Source organism: Erpetoichthys calabaricus, chromosome 6 (assembly GCF_900747795.2).
Source record: "Erpetoichthys calabaricus chromosome 6, fErpCal1.3, whole genome shotgun sequence".
Classification (NCBI taxonomy): Eukaryota; Metazoa; Chordata; class Cladistia; order Polypteriformes; family Polypteridae; genus Erpetoichthys; species Erpetoichthys calabaricus.
In genome coordinates this window covers 169,300,941-169,319,279 of record NC_041399.2, presented here as the reverse complement: position 1 = coordinate 169,319,279, position 18,339 = coordinate 169,300,941, and the positions used below count along the sequence as shown (strand labels likewise).

The 18,339-nt window shown below is 37.0% G+C and overlaps 1 protein-coding gene across 1 annotated transcript; it reads left to right on the top strand.

The window, feature by feature from the left end:
- Positions 1-5,735: 5,735 nt before the first annotated feature.
- Positions 5,736-12,578, top strand: LOC114653662 (Krueppel-like factor 6). The gene is made up of 4 exons (XM_028804107.2): positions 5,736-6,070; positions 7,482-8,055; positions 9,801-9,924; positions 10,039-12,578. The coding sequence occupies exons 1-4, from the start codon at positions 5,969-5,971 to the stop codon at positions 10,088-10,090; spliced, it is 852 nt and encodes a 283-aa protein (XP_028659940.1). The 5' UTR covers positions 5,736-5,968; the 3' UTR covers positions 10,091-12,578.
- Positions 12,579-18,339: the final 5,761 nt, after the last annotated feature.

Below are 18,339 nucleotides of genomic sequence, written 5' to 3'. Positions count from 1 at the left end.
CTTACATTTTCATGTCTTGGATGTTTCATTCATCCATTCCCTTTTGTGAATCTGTCCTTTTCACTGTAGGATCACAGCATATATGGCACAAGGTAGGGGACAACCCTGGACATGTCCTTTTTCTAAGAGAATGCTTATTTTCCTCACTTTATATGGCAGCCATATCCAAAATGGGAAGCATGCACAACACAGGATTACCAGCACAAGAGACATCCCAGTGATTTCCGAGTCTACAGAAATAAGACAGTGATAGATATATTTGTTACGTAAATGTAAAAGTACTTAAAGTGCACATTGTCAGAAAGTATGCATCTTGTCATTTTCAGTAGCCTCAGAAAAAAACACTTCCATTTCAGAACAAATGACATAAAAGTGAAAGGTGTAGAGTAGCAAACCTACTAGTGTAGAGAATCCACCAGTGCAAATTACAAAAGATGTGTGAACTGTTACTCTAAAAGTTCTTAAAAAGTGAAGTGAGCTGTTGTTTTATAAAAAGGCAAACTGCCATGGGCTGTTTCACATATTTTGAGAAATTCATATTTGAAACCATTGTCAATTTCATGGTATTTGCCTGACTTTTACCATTCCAAATTCAATCTTTGCTTGAACATTAAGCAACAGGTTTTCCATCATACAACGCAGACATATCTACAATTAAGAAAAGAATATAAAGGCCAGTAAGTTAATTTTCATAGTGGACTATCCAAACTGCAGCGGCAATAAGGGCAGTCATGTACATTGTTTAAGAGATATGATTAAAAATCCAATAAGCTTGCTCATGTCCAATGTTTCCTTCTCAAGTATAGCTAGGAAACCCTTTATACTGCACATTCTGAAAGCATGTTCAAAAATATAAAATGAAAAAGGAACTGAGTAGTAGAATCAACATGGCAGGTTTGTATATATATATAATTGCAGAGCTGCTATCCATCCATCATCCAACATGCTATACAATAACTACAGGGTCACGGGGGTCTGCTGGAGCCAATCCCAGCCAACACAGGGTGCCAGGCAGGAAACAAACCTCGGGCAGGGCACCAGCCCACCGCAGACAGCTGCTATGTACATGTACGTATATTTTCATTAAGTTTGGAAAGTCTAATATATTGCATGCACAATGTAGGTGCACTTGTGTATTGAGGAATCACTTATATAGGGTGTCAGATATTTGTTAAAATATATGATTGGGAAAGGTGGAATTAAGTAAGCAGGACTGTTACTGCAATAGATATGTCTGGTTTGGAATATTATGTGATGAGGCATTTAGTTAACAACAAACATACAAAAATACAATGTAGATGTTGGTCTTTCTATTGTTCCAAAAAGTTGCTATACATTTTTTAGGGAAAGTTGATTTAGTTGTATAACTTTAGAGTTCTCTCTCCTCGTATGCTGGCTGCAGCTCTTTCAACTATAACAGAAATGCTGAATATCGATTATTTCATTATTGGAATTTAAAACTGTTATTTTTCACAAACACCATGAGACCCACCACCATTCATTCCTGCATTTTATTGTGCTCTAATTAAACCCTCTGTGTTACGTCATCACTTGTTGGAATATATTTATTTTTCTACATTGCATTTTCCTCAGTTGTTAATATCAACTCTTTTTCTCATATCGTCTGTTAATAATGCACTCTTATTTCTACTTGATTATTTTCAAATTTTACTCGTGACTTTGTCTTGCAGACATTGTATTCTAAGATTGTTTGCTATGTAAAGCCACATACAATGGAGGGTGCTGTTAATGGTGTTATACAAAATAAAGATTGATTGAATTAAATAATAATTAATGCAAAGGAGCAGCTGAAACATTGCCTTTCTTGCAGTGGCTGGTCCTCAGCAATTCTGTCAAAAATGTTTCAGAGGAAAACCCCATTTCACATTGCCAGAGACTTTTGAATGCAAAAAAGGTAAACAACAAAACTAAACAAGAAATTAGTGCTTTTAAAAATCTGATTAAAGGCTGGTAAAATCACAACTTAAAGCCTGTGAGGCCCCAGAAGTGAGTCTATCTTCCCGCCCCTGTAGTAAATGATTGTTCTCCAATTTAGATTATCAGTGCATCCTTTAAAGAAGCACATTGTCTTGACTTGAAGTTCTGCAATAATCAACGGTGACTACAATATAATTAAACTGAAGGTCTTTCAGCACCCAAGAACAATACTTTTTCCAAATGGCATGACAGTGCCAATAACAGTTGAAGGGATCCACTTTATGTAAAAAGTCTACTGATGACTAACAGAGGAAATTTTAAAAAATCTATAACGATAGTGTTAGGAAAACAAGGGTTTCAGATGTTAATTTTATGAAAGTAGATTTTAAGTCAACTATGATTTCAACTGAAATAATTTTAAGTACAAGATTAAGAAATTAAAACATATTTGTTTCGATTTCCTTGCAGGGTTTTGCAATAAATTCTTATTTATTTTTAGATATCTGAAATGTATATTTGGACTTGCATATCATCCAGAACTAGTTCCAGCCTTCTGCAGAATGCTACAGGTTAGTTATCAAACGCATATGAACAAGAAACGGTACAGTACATTAGTTAAGTGTAAGAATGAATAGACAAAATACTGTATATGAATTTAGTGGCCAAAAAATGGTATTTTGTAATTTGTACTGCAAAAATGAAAAGGAACTAGGTATAATCTCTAATTTATTTCAGTTTTTTAAAAGCATAAAACATTAACATGACAATATCAGTTATCTCCTGTACAATAATGAAATATGTAAACTAACACTCAATTAAGTCAGGATAATTTTGAATATACAGGTACTTACTGGTATTAATAATAACTGATGTAATAGAGCATAATTTAAGCATTGTAGCATGTTGGTCACACATGCAATTAATAATTTCACTCTTCTCCATACATGTAACAATAACCTTCAACGTGAACTTTCAGCAGCAAATTAGGGCATTACTGCAGCTGGGAGCACTTAGGTAATTTATGATTCTTTAATATGACTACATTTTCTCCTTACATTAGCGAGGGCTTCCACTAAAAATTCTATTTTCTTTTCTGAATTCAAAAACATGCTGCTAGGTCAACTGTCATCTCTAAACTGCATAAGTGTATGTATGTGCATGGCTAAGATCGAGAACAACCCAATATGCCATTTCAATCTGGTTTCTTCCTTGCTGCTGTTCCAAGTCCCTGGGCACATTCACCTGTTGTTTTATGATTACATGATTTCATTATTATAAGTCTACATATACGGCCCTCTTGGTTTCTATACAATACAGAAAGATTGCTGATCAGTCCATTTTTTGTTGCAAGTGTAGTGATTCATTTACACGTTCTTTTTCAAACTTTCACTTTCCAATATTGGGTTATAGGGAAGTGTTATGGTGCTTTATTTAAATCCAAACACAATTTCTGATTTTGGTTTCAAGTTAAATGGCTCAAGAAAATGAATGAACTAAGGATCACCAAAATACTTTAATGAATAAACGTAGCAAAAAATATAAGAACACATAGATGTGGACTTATACTCTAATATCTTTGTGTTATCTAACACCCTTATTACTCAAATTTAATTATAGGTTTAATGCACTTGATAGATGAATATTGCAGGATAAACCTACAGTAACAAAACTGCATTTACTATATAGGGAAAGATGTTTTCATCATTCAATGCAAGCTTTACATCTCAGTACCAAATGACATTTTTATTTTTCATTACTTGGTGGGTAGCTATACCCAAGGCAACTTACATAACGGCTGCCACCTACAATATATAATGTATGTACAACAACCTGCCTGTTTATTTGAGGGTCACAGGAATATGGAGCCTATCTTTGCAGCAATCAAACCTGCACAGACATGACAGTCCATTTCAGGGCCCACTCACAAACACACCCATCCCGACACTCAATCAAACGCTAGTGTGACAAATTGGTTTATAGATAGTTATGTAACACAGGCAATCAGGGTGATCTGAGACCTAACATATGGGAAACAGGCTTTCCAGATCAGTCCTCACTTCTGGACTCATTGTATCAGCTGAAGCAAGTCACTTGTATGTGCTCCCATTGATTAAAACTACAAGTAAATACTCTAAATGTACTACATCTCCCTACTTGGCAACCTCCCTGGAATGCTAATCAGTATGGGAAGATGCTATATAAAAAACTTGCTTATGAAAATTTTTGTCTCATCTGAAAGCCAAAAAATACACAATTCGCAATGGACCACAAATGTAATTTTAAAAGAAGTATAAGATTACTGGCATGAAGTAATTAATCAAGACTGAATGACATTGTACTCTCTCTGTGACAGTGTTGCTCATTGCACCCAGCATCAGTGAGGCAGTCTATCATTTTACAACACCAATAAGGAATGATGCTATTGTTTAACCATGTTCTTCATATCATAATGGGCATTTCAGATGTGCTTCTGGCCATTTATCAGATATGCATTAGGATTTTAAAATGTCTCAGGCATGACAAAATTGCACAGATACTGAATACATTCAAAAGATAATGAATTATACTACATAAATTTCAACAGAGTCCACTTTAAAAACAGCTATTTACTTTACAAATAATTCACTCACTGACTGAGATTAATGCAACCATAATTAAATAAATCAAGGTAACATTTTTTCATTTATTTTAGAAAAGGCCAATGACGCTCATACAATTCCTCTCATCCACAGCGTTACTTTGCTTCAGATGGAAATTAAATGTATGCCTTTCTTTGATACAATCAAAAATAAAACGGTGGTGCTGTTAAAAGATGAGCCTGTCTACGAAAACATTTTGAAAGGAGCTCAGACTCGATGTGATCAACGAAGTGTGTTAAGCCTATCAAACACACACACTAACACGCAGCCTCCAGACATTTTCAAGGCACTTTCAGAAGCTCCCTACTATCATTCTGATTGACTGACCCAGAAAGTAAACGCTGTTAAATCCCCACCTGGCAGTTAATTTACAGCTTCAAATAAACAAGTCACGCTTTCATCGTATGACTTGTGATTTGTATCGTAGTTCTCAGGTAACATTAAAAATTGAATTACAAAAGTTTTACCAGTCAACGAGATTATTTCAGCTCTTACGAGTTCGTTTCACATTTTTTTTTTTAATATTTCCTTCTATAAACACATTCTTTTTAAACGTACGACTTTTTACAAAAAGGTAACCTAAATATGTAGTTGTTCAATGTCGGGGTGGTATTCGAACTTAAAATCGTACAAGCGGTGTGTTAGGCGGTTAAAAAATTAAAAAGAAAAAACCACAGCTGACGTAAGGAACAAAAAAAAACCTACGAAACGAACGAGCATTGTATTTTTGAATTTTGCTGAACTGAAACATGTACCACAAAGTTTTTTGGCCAGCAAAAGTTAATATTACATGTTCCTGTTTTAAAGATCAAGCAGAAATGAAGCAGCCACGGCTCAGAAGCGCTCTCTGTGGTTGACAAGCGCAGACTGAAAGAGAAAATGCTTGCGATCAGAACCGACTGCTAGCGGTTGAAACCTATATACTGATCTAAAAATAGCTCGTGCGATATCCAATGAGCGAAAAGGGACCCCAAAACAAACAGGCCAATCATTGAGGACGAGTAGGAGAGTTTGTGTCAGGAGACGGCGACCATTGGTCGACGGTGATATCATAGGCTCACAAACATGCTGGTTTATTTTGATTGGTCAACAGTGGCGTGACGTCTTATGGTCACGAGGTGGGGGAGGCTGGCTGGAAGGTTTGAATAGGGAAGTTTACAGAGCGCAAGATTTGCAGTTAGTTCAGTGTTTGCAAATAGAGACTAGGGAAGACAGGGCTGTTTGCAAGTCTCTGGACGGCGGAGCGGAACGCTATTTTAATTGCTGTGCAATTACTGATGCGAAAACATCGTGATTAACAGGGACTACTTGATTTAAGGACAGAATTTAAATATATTTTTACACGTATTTCTTTCATAGACGTCTGTTGGGGAATTCACGGAAAACGCGCAATGGATGTCTTACCTATGTGCAGCATATTTCAGGAGCTTCAAATTGTTCATGACACGGGCTACTTTTCAGCATTGCCGTCTCTTGAAGAATATTGGCAGCAGGTAATAAGCGCAACATCAGCCTTCGCGTCTCTAATGCGCGGCTTGACGTGCAGGCACAGAGCAGCTGAGTGACAGACCATTGCGAAGTCTTTGCTGTTTGTTTTTGCTTGCATGCTTAAACTCGCCTCTGGTATTTAATTGCATAATGACAGCTCGGCCCCCTCTTCTTTTCCTTTTTAAGTTTGATAAGTTCACGGTTGGGTCCGATCCAGAGATGCACATCTGGATCGCATTAACTGTACAGACGCAGATGTTTCAGCTCCCAGTCTCTTTCTGCCCGTTTTGTAGTAAACATTGTAGTAAAGTTGGCTCTGTGCAGTGCCCCTTTTCTGCAGCATTTGAGGAGGCGGGGACCGCTTCTGATCCTGACAGCTAGCAAGTATGGATACACATCGATTTTTTTATGTGTACAAGCGATTTACAATGCGTGGGTGTGCGAGACTTCTGCTAAGTGTCGTGAAATCTGCGCTGTCTGTCCATTTCAGAGATACTGTACGTGATTGAAACTGATCCAACTAGTTTCCTTCAGGCATTTGGTGCTCGGGCTCACTGCCAAGTGTCTTCTACAGAGACATTTAAACCTAAAGGAAACGAGAGTTGCTCACTGATACAGTCAGGCGCACACTCGGAGACGTCAAAATGAGCACCGTCTATTGACACGATGCTTGATACGTGTTACGCACCGCAAGATGGCATGGTTGCAAGCTGTTATTTTTTAATCGTAGTTTGTATGTATTATTCAGTTTAGAAAAACTGCCAAAAAAGGAAATTGGTAAATCGTGTGGAGTAAAATGTGGAACAACACCGTACGTATTGACCTGAATTTTTTTTCCTCTTTGTGTATGCAAGTATGCAAGACACTTTGGCCTTAAGCACTTTCAAGATTGAGGCATTATATTTTTTTCCTCTTTTCGTTGATCGGAGCCTTTAAATAATGGGAGGAAGCTCAAGTGGATTTGCAATCCTACCGTGACACCATGAGGCATTAAGGAAGTAGCCTCATGACTCAACTCTCATACCCTGTGGCTTAAGTCATCTTAATATGTTCTAGAACAAAATAGCTCGCTGAATTATTTCCTCTTTTGCCATTTTTCTACATAAAGTAGGGGATGCAGGTTACTTTGAGACCACAAACGTGACTTGTGTTGGTGGATTGTACAATAGTATAGTATTTTCTCATTAAGAAAAAAAAAAGGAAATATTTGACTGGAGTAGGCCAAGTCAAAATGACTTCTAGGAAAGCAGAGTGAATGCTGCATATGCAGGAAATAAGCGGTTATTCTCTGATGTTCTTCATGTGATAATGGCACTGTGCAGCAGCTTCTGATTAAAGTGAATGGCTACTGTATATTTATTACATTCTAACAAGAAATGTATTCTTATATGTGTTTATCTTTTTTTTTTTGTTTAGACCTGCTTGGAGTTGGAAAGGTACCTTCAAAGTGAACCTTACGTGTCCACCTCCGATATTAAATTTGAAAGCCAAGAGGACCTGTGGAGCAAACTTATTTTAGCATGTGGGGAAAAAGAAGAATCGGACCCTAAGATTCCAGAAGTGAAGGAAGAGGACAGTGGAGATAACCAAAATGCAGAGACCAACAGTATAAACTCTGATGCCAGCAGCGAGTCCTCTGATAGTTCAGAGGAGCTCTCGCCAACCATTAACTTTACCTCTAACCCTTTAAGTGATGTTTTGGCAAATTCTGGACATTTAAGCTCTTCAGTTATAACGACTCCTCCATCCTCTCCGGAGTTAAGTAAAGAGCCAAATGGCATTCAGGTGTGGAATAGCCTTCAAACAGAGTTGCACTCACCTGGAAAAATACGGTCAACTAGCATTGGAAAGACTTTAGAAAAGACCATTTCAGTGAATGGGGAAAATTCCCCGGACGGTAGAAAAAGGGTGCACAGGTGTCATTTTAATGGCTGCCGGAAGGTTTACACAAAAAGTTCTCATCTTAAAGCACATCAGCGCACACATACAGGTTAGCATCTTTTTGTGTTTTTTTTTTTAAACTCTTGTTTTAGTTGCAGATGGAAGTGCTCCATGGACATGTTTTTATAACATTATGCAACTCCTGGGATTGTGTCCAAAGCTCTGACCTATAGGTGATGTCATTTATTAGGTGGAGCCCTAGTGTATTGGCTGAACTTACCAAAACCCAGGTAGTTTCAGACGGATAAGTAGTGCAACCTTTTTTAACAGGGTGCTGCTTTTAGAAACTATAAAGGGGAAGTACAGTCATACAAGCAGGAGATGGTGTTAATACACTGTCCTGGATTGTGTGTGTTTGGAATTTTTAATTGACAATTCTTTTTGTCAGTGCAGGTTACTTTGTAATTGATGTAAGAATAACATACCCAAAATACTGTTTTAGGGTATCCTCTAGTGCATTCTTCGGTTAGAAATTTAATTTATCCAATTCAGAGCACAAACTTTTTTTTTTTTTTTTGGTATTGATCACATAATTTAATCTCTGATTTATATATATATATGTGGAACTAATTGTGACAGTTCTAGTAAAATATGGTTGTGGATACAATTCTGTCTAGTTTTAACGGCATACATACATTTTCCAATCTTGCCAATTCTAATGCAGGGTTGTGTGAGTCAGAGTCTTTCCTGGCAGCTTTGGGAAGAAGACAAAAACCATCACCTTACAAAGTTGTAATTCATTGCAGACCTAATTTGTTAAATACTGTTTATTAGTACATTAGTACCAATCACATCATATGTAGAAAATACAGGTTTTCTACAAGTATGTGTATTCTCAAGTGTTTAGTGCATTTAGGTATTTTCCTTTCACTTTCATTCAAGCTGTTTCATCACACTCCACTCTATGGATTCAAGCAGAAATTAACAGTATATTTACTGCATTATCTTAGGTTTCTGTTTTGTTATTTTTTTTTTTTATTATAATTGAGTGACTTGTATTAAAGTGCAGACCTTTATATCATTTTGGACAGGGAACAAGAGTTGTCTGTATTCAACTTGTCCTCACCAAATTTAAGTAGAGCCTTGTGTAGCTTGTTTGGTCTGAATATGTGGCAGCTGTTTGCCCCAGTAGCCTGGTGTGGACTATTTTGTTCAAGGCCTGTGGGACTGTTGAAATACTTTTCATTCTTGCAGCATTGTAGGTAGACTGTTAATGGCAACAGCACATATAAAGACAGTATGTGGTTGTGTGCTCACACAAAAACATTTTGGGCAAAACTTACTTGTTTAAAAATTATTTCAGTCGAAGTATTCGTTTTGAAGTAAACCATGTTCCATAAACAAAACAAAACAAGCTATTTTTTTTGCTGTACTTCTGTGGAGGTGTAACATTCCTAGCATGCTTGTCATTTTTGCTTTAAAAAGCCTCCACTGAAACTGAGATAAGCACTTTAATTATCTTGGCTCATTGTAAGTGAAACTAAAGGCTACAGTCAATAGAATTGCTTGTAGTTGAGTTATAAAATAACTTGAAACCTTTTTTGTTTCCTGTTGAAATAAAATGGACTTGTACCATTTTGAAAAAAGAATCTATAAATTTTCCAGAGTTGGTTCCTGCCTAGGGGGGATGAGTTCCAGCTACTTGAAACTCTGGACTGGATTAAACTGTTTTCATAATGGATGGATTTGACACTAATGACTATCTAGATGATTGGTTAAGCTAATGTATCACCCTAGTTAAACAGTGCAGTGGTGATTTTTAAAATGAAATTTTCTTTTTATGATTACTTGCAGGTGAAAAGCCTTATCGCTGCTCGTGGGAAGGTTGTGTTTGGCGTTTTGCACGAAGTGATGAATTAACAAGACACTTCAGAAAGCACACTGGTGCAAAGCCATTTAAATGCAGTCACTGTGACAGGTACTTGGTGGGAGATGCTGTGCTTGGGAGTTATCTAATTTGAAAGTAAATAAATTTTATTTCTGAGTAAATAAACATTATTTCTGAAAACTGCATACATGTTTTCTCTTGTAGGTGTTTCTCAAGGTCTGATCACTTGGCCCTTCACATGAAGAGACACCTTTGAGGGAAGTAAGAAGCAAAGGGGGAGACTCTTGTCTGCTGTTCAGCTTCAAGGTTCAACTGCCCTGAGGAAGCGGGGTGTGTGTTCCAGCCAAAGCATGCCATTTTGCACCATGCCCAGTGCCTCCAGAACTTCTTCAAGAAACTGTTCTGAAGGCTAATACAAAATCATGAATGAAGCGAAAGCAAAGCAGAATATAAAACAAACATACTCAAAAAGACAAAACAAAAAAAGCAAAAACAAAAAAAAAGTGGTGCGTGATGAATGGAGGTTTCCTGGACACATACTTTGGTACTTAAACCTGTTTTGCTGGGAAAGGCCTCAACCGTGAGCATGTACACGAAAGATGGGTGACTGTACTGTGTGTGCGCTGAAGAGACAATATGCTTTTTGGCCTGGATGAGAAGGAGGAACGATTTCTGTTATAGTTTTCTTGTGGTTGTGTGTAAGAACTATGAGAAAGTGGGTCTGAGTGCTTGATGCGTGGAGGAGTGAGCCTGGATACGAGTTTGCTTCCCAGAGATCTCTTCCCATAGGCCGGAAAGCCTCTACAGTGTGAGGCCATGGCCTGTTCAGCAAGGGGAGAATTGGCAACCGTTCCTGAATGAGAGGAGCTTTTTTGGTGTTTGGTGCAGCTAATAAATGTGCAATGTGTTAAGTAGCCTGTTTTACATGCTACAGAGCTCATTTGTAATCCGTTGTATAAGCTGTGTATTTAGAAATATAACACAACTATAACTTCTTCAGTATAATAGACAGGTGTTGCATGGTTCTAGGGTTTGTACACTTCCTGTTCTGTGTAATCAGGACTGCAAATTGATTCCAATAAAGAGCAGCTAAATACAATTGGGTAAATGTTACAATATTGTACATAAAGCCTTGATCATATTTCTTCTTTTTTGGTTGGAAAAACCACTATTGCTTAGCAACTGATTTACTCATGCAGCTATTTTTTCACTTATTTATGCCTTGAGGACTAATTTCTTCTTTTTTTTCCTACCTGTTAATGCACTGTTGACCTTAATGGTGCCTTATGCAAGTGACCTTGTCCTGTGGGAAAGCATATTCACAAGGGGGTATGGGTGTGACACGTTTTATTAAGGCTCTTTTTCACTTGATGTCATAGTTCATGAAAAAGCAACCATGTGCCATCAGCCTTGTTTGCTTTATATGTTGTCATTTTATTTGTATAAATTGCTAAATGTCTAGCTTATATTGATGACCATTCTTACAACGTCTAGCAATTTATTTCTGATCTAATGCTAGTGTAACATGGAGAAAACCATGACCTAAGAAAAGTAATACATTAGATTGTAAGAGCACTTAACACTTTCTTTTAATGTATTTACTACTGTGTAGTATATACTGTGTATATAGTTAATAGGCGGTTTTGTGTCAAGATATTCTAGATTTAAAAAAAAAAAAAAAAAAGGTACATGTCATGACTACTGCGAAACCCTTGCAATCAAAAAATAAGTATTTGTAACTTGAACTTTATATATAGTTCTTAAAAATTTGAAGTGTTTTCTTTAAGATTGGTAATTTCCTTCAAAGGAGGTGCATTTTAATCAGTGTCTGATTTAAGGCAGACTAAATAATTTTTTCAAATGTACTTTTCTGCAGTCTATTTAAGATTACTGGCTCGGATTTATCTGTAGAAGAAGGATTGTTAAGATTGTTTTGCTCTCCCCACCGAGGAGAAATATGTGAATGGGAATCCTGTGTGCCAACGTTTTAATCGAGCAAATTCCAATTAAGCCAAGTGGGTGTAGAATCCGACATGCATCCGTCCGCACTACAACACACCTCCCCACCGTGTTCAGCAGCTGTGCTTACTCTCTTTTCTAGTGTTGTGGGAAAGGACCAAATGTCTCAGTAGGTGTGCCTTTGTAGCCATTTTATTTTGTATTTGTTGGTGTACTTTATGTAAATAGTAGAAAAAATTAGATTTACATAACAAGCTCAGAACAGTAAAAGCATCTAAACCAATTGTATAAACATTTTACCATTAGTTCTCCAAGGTGTTGTATACTGAAGATAATTTGGAACAGTTTAAGTGCATTTGCAGATATTTTGGATTTATCACTGCAGATTGTCGTTCTGACGTATTTGGAAAGTAGAGAAGAACATTTGAGTTTGTGTATATTAAGAATATGACAAATTCCATTTAAAGGATTTTGCTAGATTGAGTGGCATAGTACAATTTGTTTTTAGAAGACCGCAAATATGTTTCAGGTGTAAATGGAGCCTTAATGAAGCTGTTTGCTTGCAATTTAACCAACAAATGTTTCTAATGCTGATACTTAACATTCTTAAAATCCCTGTTCTCTACAGAATCTCTTTGTAAAATTTTTGTACAATTTTTTTTTTAATTTAAGTTTATTTTATTTTTTGCTTTACAAGATTTTATTTGAAGTTGTTTTGCAAGATTGTTATATTTCTGTATGAATGTATTTTTTATTGGAATAATAAGACAAAATTCTTACCAGTATCTGTGTTTATTTTGAAATTTCAAATTCATCTTTTTTCATTTTCCTGTGTTGTGCATGTGCAAGGAATCAAAAGATGCAGTAGGTACTTTCCACATTGTCAATGGCAACATAGTCAGTTAACACACTAAATGGATGGCTCACGAGAGAAAATGTGGGTGGGTGGAAATGGCAATGCAAGTAGCTGCAAGACTAGAGGGAGAAAATCTAAAAGAAGCCCATCAAGTTAGACTACACTCCTTAGTATGTTAACTTACTTATAAATTTCCCTTCCAGATAAGCCTCATGATTAAAAATACAATTTAAAAATCATTGATGGATGTTCAAAAGATTTTTGGTGAAGGTTGCCTGACCAATAATGTGAGGGATTTGATCAGTTCTTGATAGCGTGGTCAGTTTGTCTGTTTCATGCACCTTTTTAGGGATGTCACAACTGTTAAATGACCATAAAAAAAAAAAATCGATGTGATGATCTACACAGAAATATTTTGTGATCATACATCTCATTGAGTACAGACCTGGTTGAATATTAATCTGAAATTATTTTTTTTTTAATTCTCTAATAATTTCCTATACACTCATTTTCCTAAATGCACTTACAGCTCTGCTGTGCAATATAAAATACCAACACATTTTCTACTAGGAGAAATCATTTGATACATTACCCTGTTGATTACCATAAAAAGGAAATTAGGCAGGATGTTAAATTGTGCAACATTCATATGGGTTAAAATTTTTTAATTTGATGTGTTATAATATGGCTGCTTGCGTCACCTGTTGGCACAAGTGGTGGAATGTTGCATAGGAAACCTGTAACCTGACCTCTGCCATATTTGTAATTTACAGCAAGTCTTTTTTAGCTGCACCCGTTCTACAGAATGCTGCAAAAATCAAAAGAAACCCTTCAAAGTATAAAGGTGTTCCTGCTTCAACTTCATTATTACTGCCATGTACATTATAAAGCGTTCACATCAGGCAATTTTTTTTTTTTTTGACCTGGTTAATTTTACATCGCATATTTCATACAAAGTATTAACACTTTATGAATCACTTAAATTTAGAAAGTGGGAACCTGAGAGCAATATACTGTCTACTTTCCAGACTGTACTGTTTTATAAAGCCAGAAAAGGCAGTAAAGTAACCTCCGTAGCCTTACCACTGTCACATACTTTCATTTTCCATTTGTTTCTGTTCAGTATCTCCGATTGTTTTCCTCTGATGGCTACTAAAGAATAAGGTGTTGAAAACATACTTGGTTTCAACATTTGAACACGCATACTACATCTTGGTTAGTCCAACTGGTAAACTGCTCAAGCAAGCTAGTATCCTATCCTGAACTTGAAATTCAGCTCCTGCTGCTAAAATGCACTGCTAATTACTTAATGTCTGAACTAGTGCACTGCAGTATATGGCTTTCTGCTCAGAAGTCAGTTTTCTTTTTTCTTGTTTTTTTCCCCTCCTTCGTCACTACAGCCATTGCGTTACAATGTTTAAATCAATTTAAATTGCATGACGTTCATTGTTGCTGTTGACAGACAAGTCTCGGCATTCCTGCCTTTAAACTTATTTTACATCATATTAGCTCAGTACATTTTATTTAAATGAAATGTGTATATCAGGTTGGCAGAGTGGTTGGAACTGCTGCCTTGCACCTCTGAATTTCAATCCCAGCTCAGACATTCCAGTCGGAGTTTGCACATTGTCAAGATTCCTGTGTGGATGTTCCTCCAGGGACTCCAGTTCTCCTCCCACATCCTAAAGGAAGACACTTTTAAGTTTATTGGGAGACTATAAATTGGACCCTAGTGTGGCTGACTGTACCTTGCACCCCATGTAAGGTTACTCAGATAGACACCAGTGCCCCACAGCAATGAAAGTTGGTTCGGAAAAAATTGGTGGATGCAAACTACTGTATATTACACCAGAGTCTGAATACATCAGTTTTCCATCTTCTATCATCTGCAAAACTCAGTAAAAATGAGTATTAATTACTGAAGTATTAATATACGGTAGATGCCACAATTGTAGTTGGATTTGGAGTCAAAGGGGATTCAAGTTAACATACAGTGCCTATTATAAAGTATTAATTTGGACCAGATCTTTTTTCACTTTGACATTTGAGAGGGTTCATCAGTGTCCATCCATCCATCCATTTTCCAACCCGCTGAATCTGAACACAGGGTCACGGGGGTCTGCTGGAGCCAATCCCAGCCAACACAGGGCACAAGGCAGGAAACAATCCTGGGCAGGGTGCCAACCCACCGCTGGATTCATCAGTGTCACAAATGCCAATTCTATCCTCTGCGATTCATTGTATAACAACAAAAATGTGAAAACTTCATAGGGGTGAAGACTTTTTATAGGCACTGTACCTGCATCCATTTGTTTACTGAACTCCCTTTTTCCATTTAAGCTTATGTTGGCAGCATTGGGTACAAATGTGGAACCAATCATAGACTGAAACACCAATATATTGCTGGGGCAAATTAAAGCCACCCACTCTCTCAGAAAAGTTAATAAAAATCATCAGAGACCAAAGATGGAGAAGATGAAATTCATTATTATGCAATCTTCACAACCATTAGTAAAATTATGAGGAAGTGTAAATGGCAGGGGTTCCATTTCTACTGTTGTTTGTGTATAGCACAAGTGTGTAAAAACTTGAACTTGAACTAAACTTAAAATTCAATCCCTAAATATTTTCCAGAATGGCAATGGGAACAATAATCTTTATTAGGGATGTGCACAAGAACCAAATATTTCAATAACCCTTTATTATTACACCATTTATCTTAATGGGAAAAGTGGAACAACGATTTCTTAAGGTGTGTTAGGAATCCAGCAGTTTCTGTAAATGAACAAATGTCCATACCACTCATTTCGTAATCAGAAACTATTTATGAGGTAGCTGAGCACCTCCATAAGACCAGTTGCTTCTTGCTTGTCTCGGGTCAGTCCCCTTCTTTATCCTCCAGATGTATGTTAATATATCCTAGTAACAGCAAATTATGTTACTCAATGTCCAGAAGCCATTTCCCTTTGGGTGAATATTTCCAAAACATTTGCTCGGGAACTAATAGGAGTGATTGCGCAGGTCAGCAATCACCCAAAACACTATTGGAGTACTTCGCAGTTTTAAACTTGGTCCAGGAGAACATCTGTAAGTACAAGTTTTCAGTCTAACCAGTTCCAGTTATGTGAATTAAGTGTTGTTTCTCTGTTTCCACTCATAATGAATCATTACATAAGCTTATTGTATTTTTAAAGGAATGTAACAACTGTGCAGTTTATGCACAGGGATTAATATGTAAAACAAATTGCATTCTCCTTTCTTTTAGAATGCTTTAATTATTTTGGCTCATACTTTCTACTAAGCACACAGCTGGACGGGCAGTAGCTGCTGTTCCAACATACACTGTCATTTGCAACTCTCTGATCTTTGTTATTTGTCACAACTCATTTACAGGTAAGTTAAAAATAAACGATAGCAAAGACTCCACTACATACAGTAAAATCCTATACTTCTATACATTTTAAAAAATAAATCACATGCTACAGTGCATCTTTCAGACTGTGGAACAACAACAGGAAAAAGGTCAGCTAATAAAACCTAAGAGTTAAACTGAAGGCAAAAAACAAGTAAGTCAGTGGGTATGAAATAAAAGCTGAAAGTGTGAATTGCCTCTAAGACTAATTTTGAGAAACGCAAAAGTCGTATAAACTATACTCGGCGACCTAAAATAATGCCTAGATTTGTGGCAAGGCAAATAAAATTCAAAATGTGCAACCAACCATAGTAAAACTATAGATAAGTCAATAAAGAGGTTATGCAAAGCACTAGTCATTTGTGAACAAAAGAGTGCTCTTGTAATTTTACAAAGTGAAACCAGTGCCGAACAATCTGCTTTTTTAAGCAACCAAAATGGATATAAATAGCAAGGCTCCATCCCTTGAACCCAAGATTAATTTTCCTCAAAGATCTCTCAGTCCTGTAAGTTATGTGTAACGTTGTGTAATATAACACTTGCAATGGTCATTACGTTTTAACAAACATGTTTGCAGGCAAAGAGCTGTAGAACTTAAAAAAGGCATTGTCATAAAGCAGCTCTGTGGGTTAAAGTGCTCCATTTTAGATAGATAGATAGATAGATAGATAGATAGATAGATAGATAGATAGATAGATAGATAGATAGATAGATAGAAATACAAACAAGCCTCAATAAGTACAGAACCATAGTATCTTATGGCATCTACTCAGCTCAGGACTGCACAAAACTACATTGGATGATGAAGCTAATTAAGAATATTACTGGCACGTCACCCCTTCTGTCCTCGGCTATTTCACATGGTTACTTTTCTCCTTCCTATACTCCCGAAAATGATATACTGTAGACCCAATAATACTCACGCCACTAATTTAAGGAACAGCTTTAATGCTTAGGTCAGAAGGCAACATACCACCTGTTTCTACTGGCATGAGCATACCTAAGGTCTGTTTTTAGATATATATATGTATATATATATATACTGGCGGCACGGTGGCGCAGTGGGTAGCGCTGCTGCCTCGCAGTTGGGAGACCTGGGGACCTGGGTTCGATTCCCGGGTCCTCCCTGCGTAGAGTTTGCATGTTCTCCCCGTGTCTGCGTGGGTTTCCTCCGGGCGCTCCGGTTTCCTCCCACAATCCAAAGACATGCAGGTTAGGTGGATTGGCGATTCTAAATTGGCCCTAGTGTGTGCTTGGTGTGTGGGTGTGTTTGTGTGTGTCCTGCGGTGGGTTGGCACCCTGCCTGGGATTGGTTCCCTGCCTTGTGCCCTGTGTTGGCTGGGATTGGCTCCAGCAGACCCCCGTGACCCTGTTTGGATTCAGCGGGTTGGAAAATGGATGGATGGATGGATATATATATACTGTATATATCATTTGGTGTTAGAATCACATATCCGTTGTTTGTATTACACTACTTCTTAATAGTCTAGGCAAACCCACAAGTAAGATTCTTATTATATATGTGCTGAGAACATATGACAAAAACCTTGAACTTAAGAATCTTTTAGCAATCCAACAGGAATACAAACATAAACTGGTAAATAAAAGTGAAACTTTACAAATTAGTGGGTGTGTACAGTTGTGTTTTGTTAACAGTGCTGTCTTACAGCTCAAGGAGATTATGTCTGAATCCCAAGTTTGGTCTCTGTCAATGGTGGAATTTGTGTGTTTCTCCCATTTCTTTGTGAGTTTTTCTCCAGATACTCTTAAAGATATGTGTGTTAGGTTGAATATAAACAGATTTTTACCAGGGTCACTACACTAAACAGTCAAAGAAGTTTATTAAAGTAAAAATAGTTCACTAACATTAGAACGATTGTGATAAAAACAGGCTGTTCAGCCTAATAAGCTCGTCCATCCAATCCCCATAGATCATAGCTTCTTAAACTATGTGTCATGAGTGTCTGATTTTGGGTCGTGTAAATTTGAGATTTACAGTTGTAATTAATGTGAAAGTGGCCGGCATGACCTGTGGTGGTGATTCAAGAAAAGGGTTACTGCTAACCTAGATTATCCAAAACAACAACAGGTTGAGATTTGAAGGTTCCTAAACTGTTAGTCTATATGACACTATTTGGCCATTTATTCCATGTGTTTATGGTTCTTTGCATGAAGACAAACTTTGTCATATTTGTGCGAAATCTGCCATTTTCATATTGAAGAATTAGCTGGAATCTACTGTAGCAATTTCCTTCAGAATTTTTAGGAGGTAAAGAAC